Source organism: Gekko japonicus, unplaced genomic scaffold (assembly GCF_001447785.1).
Source record: "Gekko japonicus isolate JY-2015 unplaced genomic scaffold, Gekko_japonicus_V1.1 scaffold347, whole genome shotgun sequence".
Taxonomy (NCBI): domain Eukaryota; kingdom Metazoa; phylum Chordata; class Lepidosauria; order Squamata; family Gekkonidae; genus Gekko; species Gekko japonicus.
The window spans coordinates 882635-892294 of record NW_015173133.1 but is presented as its reverse complement, the minus strand read 5'-3'; the positions used below and the strand labels follow the sequence as shown (position 1 = coordinate 892294).

At 44.2% G+C, this 9660-nt stretch overlaps 1 protein-coding gene across 1 annotated transcript in view; it reads right to left on the bottom strand.

Moving 5' to 3' along the window:
• The window catches only part of KIF25 (kinesin family member 25), a 76374-nt gene that overhangs the window by 50535 nt on the left and 16179 nt on the right, over positions 1-9660 (bottom strand). Inside the window, exons 4-6 of the mRNA XM_015422167.1 lie at positions 8535-8673; positions 5231-5334; positions 3551-3639 (exon numbers count right to left, since the gene is read on the bottom strand). Coding sequence (XP_015277653.1) covers positions 3551-3639; positions 5231-5334; positions 8535-8673 — 332 coding nt within the window. The remainder of the gene's footprint in view (positions 1-3550; positions 3640-5230; positions 5335-8534; positions 8674-9660) is intronic.

Below are 9660 nucleotides of genomic sequence, written 5' to 3'. Positions count from 1 at the left end.
GGGTGCGGGGGGGGGGGGGGCATATCACATGCATCCTTACAGGGTCATTGCAACATTGACTTTTGTTGCTCACTTTAAAGGTGGGCAACCTGGGATATTCTTTTGCCCAGTCCCCAAGAGCCACATGATGTAGTGGTTAGAGTGTGAGAACTACCTTAGTTTCCTCTTCCACCATCATGTCATCCTTTTGGCATGTATAATAACTGACTAGCTCAGAGTTGAGGAAAGAATAATGAAGATGTTCAGAAGATTAAAACAATGGCTTGGATCTATTTCTGCTGGTTTCCTCCCTGTCCATTGCAGAGGCAATCCTCTGATGCAGAACATTTCCCTCTAGCACTTACATGACTATTTCCTCCCATACTATCCAGCCTGCTAGTAAAGATCTTTCTCTCAAGCCCTGTTTTCTGTGCCTCTGTCTTCAGAGGTGAGGCAGGTGGTGACTAAAAAAAAAAAAGATGGGGCCTTTTCTGTGGTGATTCTCTGGAATGCCCTCCCCCTTGAGGCTTGCGTGGCACCTTCTTTCAGGCACCAGGCCAAAACACATCTTTTTATCCAAGCTTTTTATTTGGAGTTTTATCAGGTTTTCAATAGTCTGCTTCTGTTTTATTGCTAGTTTTATGCTGTTTATGTCCAATGGCTTGTTCTTAATGACTTGTATTTAATATCGTGACACAGTTTTAATGTAAGCCACCTTGAGCAGGACTTGGAGGAGGTGACATAAAATTTCCTAAATAAATAAATATATTGTAGTCATTATCTTGCACCCCCTGAAATGCTGCCCCCATGGTTCACGGTCCCAAAGGAACAGAACAATATGGGGTCCTACAGTGGGCAGAGGGAATCACATAGGGTTTGCTTTAAAAAGATGCTCCCTCAACTGGAGGACATTCTCTTTCACTTGCAAAAAAACCCAGCACTAGCTACAAACCCAATTTTTAAAAACTTATTTTTAGTCTTTCCCTCTAAGACTTAGGGCAGATTGCACAATCTAAATGAATACAGTTAATAGGATGACACATCTAATGAGCAATGCAGTAGGGACTAGGACTGCGGAAACTTGAAACAAAGCTGTCGACTGAACAAAGCAGAAGTATTAAACCTGACATATGAAACAATGCAGGACATGAAACAAAGTTTGAGTCCACTGGCACCTTTAAGATCAACAAAATGTAGTTGGTCTTAAGGGTGCCACTGGGCTCAAACTTTGTTCTGCTGCTTGAGAACAACACGGCTAGCCACCTGAATGCAGAACATAGTATTACATTAGTAGAAACACAGTGCATTTTCCTGGAACAATCTGTTATCATGTAGCTGCATTTCCTGTATAAAAATGCACTCCTGGGAGGACTTCCGGTTGATGGTGGCATGCTCATGGACTCACCTCCCGGACCTCCCGGGGGTGTCTCCTTGCTTCGGCGGAGGGAGGGGGTGAGCAGGCTCGTTAACCCCCCCAGAGGCCCGGCGAAGGGTCCCTGGCCAAGGAGCTTTGAGGGGGTAGCCTCTTCGATGGCTGAATGCCAGAGAATCGAGGCTCCCCCTTGCTCCAGTAGTTCGTCCAGCCGAGAGACCGAATGGTACAAGTGAAGCTAACCGGGTCAAGTGTAGGAGATTGGGCGTCAGAAATGATGAACGTAGCGGGGTTGGAACCTTAATCTGGTTTGGAGATCTAAAGACAATAGCGTTTATGGCTTTGGAGCAGGAACCAGATCTGCAAATCAAGAGGGTGTCCATGGGAACGGAAGATTCACACCTTGCCAAAAGGCACCTTTGATGTAGAAGTAGGATCTGCATATTGCCACCACCCCTCAGGAGAGCGTCATCCCCTCGTCATCCCCTCGTCACCCCCTCTTCATCCAGTAGTGATAGTTTAGAGGACGGGTTTGATAGTTTATGGCTGGATAGCACATGCCCCAAAAAGAGTTTATTTAAGGAGAAACTCTCCTTTGTCTCTCTGGTTAACCCACCCTCCCCATACAGACGCCGGATGACGGGCTCCCTCAGCCTCCCCCTCTGCCGAGCGCACCTACATCGCCGCCCGTGGCCCCCGTCAGTTCGGTGGTGCATGGCGAGCCTAGGCAAATCCCTTTCTGTGGCCTGGAGGACTCTTTCATGTCTTGCCTTGATGTGACACCTGCCCTGCCCTCTGGTCAGGACAGTGTCAAAGGGGGGAGCGAGAGTGAAAACGAGCCTAACCCGCCAACACCGGATGGTGCAACGAAAGCGACTTACAAGCCTGACTTTATAGCTATTGACATTGGACCGGACGAGGGATGTGACTGTGGGTACATGTCTGAGGACCTCTCTACGGAGGAGGACCCGGTGACACAGGTAGCACGCGGCCCGTGCCCGGCGGAAGACATGCCCAGCCCGCCCCCGCTCCCTTCCAATTCCCCCCACTGATCCCACTGGCACAGTGGATGCGGCACGCTAGTTTGAGCTATGCGGTTCGGCTAGCAGCTGGAGTCCTAAGATTGCCGCTTTCCCTGTGGTCAGAGAAAAATCAGTGACACTTGCCCCCCCATATAATTCCTGTTTACCCAGGACATCGGGTATCGCACACAGCGGCACCCTTCAAAAATTTCTCGTCTCCAAGGAGAGCGAGAGGGGGAGAGATGGAGTGGGAGACCTCGCTGGCAGCGCCTGAAAGGAAAGAGAGAAAGTTTTAGTCTCTGAGAATAGGTAGAAGGCGCTGGGGAGACGCGAGCCTCCACCCATACACCCCCACCAGGACAACCTCTCTGTCCCAAGACTTGGCCGACTCATTTTAAGGCCATGGCTATTCTTTCAACAATCCGTTGAACTTCGGAACACAACTCTGTGGACCGACAGGAACTTTCCTTGGTAGATAACTTGGATTGGGTCTCCAGGAATTTCCTGGAGGAGTCGGCATAACAGGAGCCTTCCAGACCTTCTTAGGCAGGCCAATACAGAAAATGCACATGTCTGGATAGTTGTTGGTCTTGCTCATTTGCCAGGTGGCACCTGCAGAAGGCCCTGCTCAGAGAAGCAAAGTTGTCCTGATAGAGCATAGGGGGAGATGTGGTATTGCAGATATAGGGGTCAAAGGCCATGAAGGGCTTTGTATGTGATAGCCAATACCCTGAACTGGGATCCATAACTTACGGTAGCCAATGGAGTGACTGCAGAATGAGTGTAATATATATGTCCCACCAAGCTCCTGATAAATAACTGAGCTGCATCATTCTGCGAGCCTCTCAGTTGATTTTGCAGGGAGACCTACACAGAGTGCATCACAGTCACCATAGTTTGAATCCAGGTGGCCAGATCGGCTGAGTCCAGATAGGGGGCAATCTTCTGGGTTTAGCTAAGTGGGTAGAAAGTGTTTTTTTGTGGCAGCATTAACTTGGTCCTCCAGCCATAACGCTGGGTCCAATATAATCCCAGGCTTTTAACTGAGTCAGCAAGTATATCTGAAAGGTTCTTCCACAATATATAAAAAACACAGAATCTAAACAGTGTTTCTATGCTGGAGAAAAATAAGCATGTTTAAGTCAGCCAAAATAACTATATTCCTGAAATAAATTACCTGTCTTCTAACATCAGCTCTCCAGGAGCAGTATCAAATGGCAATAGTGGTCGGATCCTGCAGTGCACTCTGATATTGCCCCTTAGTTCCTGAGGTTACAACACATAGATAGAGTTACAAAAGCAAACAGATCAACCAGGATGCCTTACAGTTTTATGTATTTACTTGTACCATGGATTTAATTGCACTTTGAAGACCAAACCATTTATTCCAAAGTTAGCCTTTGTAGAGTCAGTACCAGTGCTATGAAGTACAATGACTACAGACTTGGCACTTAAGACAGCAACTTAATTATCATCATACCATGCAAGTGCTACCATTCTTAGCAGAGAATGTTGCACAGAACACAAAATATCCCTCCAGTTTGAGACCAGTTGTGTGTAATTCACATTTGCACTACCAAAGTTCAAATGGTACTGAGCACAGAATTCCACTTCCTGAAAAACTGCCCTTTCATTTTACTTCTGGCCCTTAAGGCTATGCAGATAAGGACAATTTCAGGCGAAATCCCAGAAGCATGATTTCAGAGCCCTGCACAGCTCTTTGCCTCTTCCCATGGCCAGGAAAAGCAGAACTCAACAAATATAAGCAAGTTTGCTTGATGTGCAGAAGTCAGTTTTTCTTGGTACAGAATTCTGCCTTGCTGTTCTTCATGCATACCGTGTCCTTCAGCCAGTTCACTGGGGATTTGTGTGTACCACTGATAGGCAGGAAGGCTAAATACCAGCACTACTGCTGAATAAATTTCACCTTGCAAGTCTTCCTCTGTTTTGAGGGTCCATGTTTTAAAGATTCCACTGTAAGCTGCAGTACAGTGAGAATGTGAAACAGTTGTTAGCAAAGCAAGATATTTGGGATGGATGAATATAAAGCACTTTGAAAAGAAGCCAGGTCAGGGTCTCTTAAAATGGAGCACCCAGAAAGCTAGAATGCACTTCGGAAAATTCTGAACATAATTTTATTGAGGAAGACTTTGGGAGTGTTGGGATTATAAATATAAAACCAAAGGAAGATAATGAGAATCAGCCTTGTGGTTAACAAATCAGGAAGGCTGGACAACACTCACTTGGACTCTTTTAGAACAGTAGCTAACAAGTGTGGCTGTTTACAATTAATTTCATAGGTATTCTACATCCTGTTGTATTTGAGTTACAACCAGTTCATTCTATGGCCTGTAGAGGCCTGTCTGAAAAGAATAAGGGAACTGAGGTATTTCAAAAACCTGCCCTGGGATAAAACCAACGGGAGACAGGGCATGCCTGTTGTGGAAAGGAGAAAATGGCAACTGAGGAATAAAATTCCAAGGGTTCCCCCCCCCCCATAACAGCTTAGGGCTCTTCCTATCAGTGGCATCTTTGTCTGTAAACTGGCATGCTAACAAAAATGAATGTACAATACAATGTACACATTCAAAGCATATTTGTTAAGGCTGCAAACTGACAGCCCTCCAGCTTCTTTAGACACACTCATGGCAGCAAAGAAGGATGTAGCCAAAGCTTCTCCTGCTGTACTCCTATTGCCATCCTCCTCTCCTGCCCACTGGGGGAAGGTGTTGTTTTGACCAGTCACAGCTGGGAAGGCAGGCAGAGTGATGGGAGAGAGGAAGAGTTGCCTCCTGACAACTCAAATATTTACACAGATCTTTTTAGACCTTATTGACAATTAACAGAAGATACTTACAATTAAACTGTTGTGAAGCCTTTTTCTCTTTTGTTTTTCTTTCTGGTATCTCTCACTTACATCAAGCAAGGAATGCTCAAGTTCTAGAGCTTTGATCTGAAATGCTGAAAAAACGTTTTAACAAACGATCATCAAGAACGATCTAAGTTACACGTTTCCCTCAAACAAAGGGAAAGGAATGTTTGCAGGCCTACAAACTGGTAACCATGGGAAAAAAAACAAAATACACAAAATTATAGAGCTAGAATAACATCCTTTGAGACAGCTACTAGTTGCGACACCGGTCTCTATAGTGAAACCATCCCCTCACAAGGACGGCCCTTCTGCAACGAAACAACTCATGTGTGAATGGATGGAATAGGGTTGAAGAAAGGCTCTATTAAGTCTACAACTATTGCAGCCATGCTGGAGCCATGCCACCCAAAGTGCACTGTGATGCCATTAAAGCAACTTCCAGGCAAAACTAAGAGTAGCTGCAGTGTCTGTGCATTCCCATCAGACTTTCTAGGCCTATGTAGAAGAATATGGTCTCTCTATAGGAGATCTTCTGCAGTCTCTCTCTCTCCCTCCTTCCTTTCTTCCTACCTTTCTTTCTCTCTCCCTCTTCATTTTTTTCTTTCTTTCTTTCTTTCCTTCCTTCCTATTACCCACCCACCCTACCTTTCTAGGCCCTTTGTCTTCATCCACAACGGGCTTTGCTCCCTAGTCAAATAATAATGTTGAAAAAGCCACCACCAGCTTTTATCACGTATGGTGAACCTGAGTCTTTTTCCACCCTCACTCTCTAATTTTCACTTCATTACCTATAAATACCAAAGTTTTTCTTTGAAACTTAAGAGGGAGATGTCTATTAACTCCCTTCTCTGAACACCTCTGTAAACTGAAATTTCACAACAGTGCAAAGCTGTCTAAGGATTCAAGGATTATCCCTGTCCAAGTACCCAGAAAGGCCAACATTCTATATAACCATGGAAGAGATTGTGGTGTTGAATTAGTGATATCTTGAACTCTCTATATTCTGGGCCACTTGAGTGTTACACATTCTGACCGACCACTGTGGGACAAAGACTGTGGGAAAAGCCAACCTGTGCTTTTCACTGTACCAGCAGACATAGGCGTAATCTTCGTGGGGGCAAATGGAAGCTAAGACTCATGCCGAAGTCTTTATTTCTCTCTCACACATGAAAAAGTATGAATTAATTTTGACTGTGGAAGATTTTAAAATGTATAAGGAATAATGCTGCAAATAATTAACCTTGTGAACAGGGATTACTATCAAATGTATTATAATTAGATTCAAATCAAACTTGACCAGATCTACTTTTCCCAGTATAAACCAGAGGTACTGGTGGGAGGGATTTCATGGAGCTGGTAGAATCAGACTTATGTCGCAGCACAAAAACATAAGCTAGAGAAAGATTTGAAGATTCCCAGTAATAATTGTTTGCCCTGTACTAATGTATTAAAGTCGATCATTTACATACAGCTCTTCAAAAATACAGCTTCAAATTTCAATTGGATCCCATGGCATGAGGTACTCATTGCCAGCACAGAACACCCTATACTTATCCTGTGAGGATAAAATCAGGAAGGGAAAATCATTCACACTGGGTTGGATCTCAATTCTGTGCACAGAAGCACAGCTTCCCAGCCTCCCCTCCTGCTGCAGTCTGAAGTGCCCCCTGAAATTCTGCTCCAAGGGGATGGAGCCGTATGACACAGTTGAAGTGCAGCTACCTCAGGGAGGAAATGGGCAAAAACCACATGGGACGAATGTTTTAAATGGGACGAATGCTCTGATAATTTACCATAATCTCTGAACATTCCTGTTGAAGTTACTATGACAAACCGAGTCTATGTGTACTAAAGTTTGCAGCTTTCAGCTCTCAGAATGTGTAACTGGTCAATAGGAAGCAGGGTAAAAGGTTTCAAAGAAGTCTATATTTTGCCAGTAAGCAGAAATTTCCTCGGATCACACGAGAGGCCCTTGATGCCAGGCTTTCAGCACTTCATATAAATAAATACGAAGCAAGACAGTGACTGGGAGGGGACCTTGAGTTTCCTTTAAAAAAAACAACCAACCCCCCCCAAACCTCCTCCCATTTGATTGCCACGCCAGCAAAGTGTCAGCCATCGATTATATGGGATATGCTGCAAGAAGTATGAATTTCCAGATGCCATCTGCCTGCCACTGTTAAGAACATAGTGCTGGCTTGGATGGAATTGATTGCGCAAGGATGTGCTACTATTCTTATATGGTACTGCCATTTTTGCAGTCCAAAGTCAGCAGAAAGCTCCATTCCTCTCTTTATTTTTGCCTTGTCCCCTGCAATTCTGTTGGGGAAAAGGTGCCATGGCAGCCTACAGAAGGGAGAACGAAGAAATCATAAGGTCGACTTCCCTCTTTCTTTCTTTTCTTTTTTGCTGTCAAGTCACAGCTGACTTATGGCAACTCTGTAAGGTTTTAGGCAAGAGATATTCAGAGGTGGTTTGCCATTGCCTGCCTCTGCATAGCGACCCTGGTATTCCTTAGTGGTCTCCTATCCAAAGACTAACCAGGACCAGCCCTGCTCAGCTGCCAAGATCTGCCAAGATCGAGCTAGCCTGAGCTTTGGTCCCCACCACAGCAGTATTATGGCATTTCCATCATGAAGGGCTTGGCAGAGGTAACATTCCTGCCACCAGGATAAGGTTGTCAGGATCCTTGCTGTAGCAGCTCATGTAAACAAAAATACTGCAAAAATGTGTATATCTATTCAAAATTTTGTAAGCATCAATATACAAAAATACAAAATAACCACTTTATAATGTTTTCATGTTGTTACAAGTGATGGGTGAAATTCTCCGGAGTATCTTCCATTTCGTGAGAACTTCTTCTTACATCAACATACGTTTAGTTGTTTTCATCAGTTCATAGACCTTCCAGCCTGTTTTTTGCATTATACTCTGAAGAGTTGGAGAATGAACATTGTTTCCTTCTATGAATATGTTGAATCCATATGGAAGGTCTATGAACTGATGAAAACAACTAAACGTATGTTGATGTAAGAAGAAGTTCTCACGAAATGGAAGATACTCCGGAGAATTTCACCCATCACTTGTAACAACATGAAAACATTATAAAGTGGTTATTTTGTATTTTTGTATATTGATGCTCACAAAATTTTGAATAGATATAAACATGTTTGCAGTATGTTTGTTTATTTTTGGTCTTATGTACTGCAACCCCTTAACCATTATACGTAGCAGCTCATGTAGCAAAAAGCACTAAATGCCAGCCTGATAGGCTCTGCTCATCTCTTACTTTCCATAGTCTCATTATGAAGCTGTAGTCTTTGGAGAGCTGCCAAAATCTGGTAGAAAGAGTTCTTGCTTTGATGCTGTAAGTCTTTCGAATATGCAAGAGCAGATAAGCAGAGATTCTTCATGTCTTGCTTCAGTCTCTGTGTAAGAAGGGGGGAAAAATCCACAGGCTTAATAGAAACAGCAATGAATGAAATTTCTTGAGCATGTGCAGAGTTGAGCCACATCCAATGACAGAGATGAAGAGAAATTGATTTTTTTTTTAAAAAAGAGAAAGAATTAGAATGTGGAACAGATTTATTTATTACTATGTGACAATACAAGGCCAGTGATTATTTTAAAAGGCTCCTAAAGAATTTTAAATTTAGAGAAATAACTGAAATCTCAAAACACGAGCTTAATGAAGAATACAGGCTGCGGTCACACGCAACATTAGCCACGCAAGAGATACGGAAGACAAGCGGAGTTTCCGGTCGCGATCTCACCAGCACATCTGGGAAGCGTAGTGCTTCCGTGGCACAACTGAGGCTTCCTGCCGAAAAAGCGCAGCAAAAAACTAGTACCTTGGAGGTACTAGTTTCCAGAAACTGCGGGGCAAGGGCGGGCGTCTGATCGCGTTTCTGGTGGTATCCGGTGCCCGCCCATGTCCCCTTGCGGAAAAGGTTTTTTTTTCCCCCACGTCTCCGTGGATGCGCACACGCACCCAACGGAGCATGCGCATTCGTAGTGTACACAAAAAAAGAAAACCAGTTCGCCGCGCCGCGCGCTTCTCCATTGCGCGCAGGCGTGTGTTGTGATCGGCACCTCTCCCTTGCCATGGAACCTCCACAGTACCTCCACAGAACCTCCACAGTAGGTCTGATCGCTTTACTGCATGTTAGTTTGCCCCGGGGCAAACAGCCACACTTCTCCTCTGCAGTTTCCTGCCCGTGTGGCAGGGGCCACAGTAACTCTTCTGTGACTATGTAGGAGAATATATTCTCTTATATATTACGACAGCCTACACTGCCTACTACTAGAGAAAAAAAAATTGAACTGAACTTAAAAAAAACATTGCTGCATTCTTACTAAAGAATTTATAATTTAAAAATTCTGGAATTTCCTATTGTCTTTTATAATCCAACGCA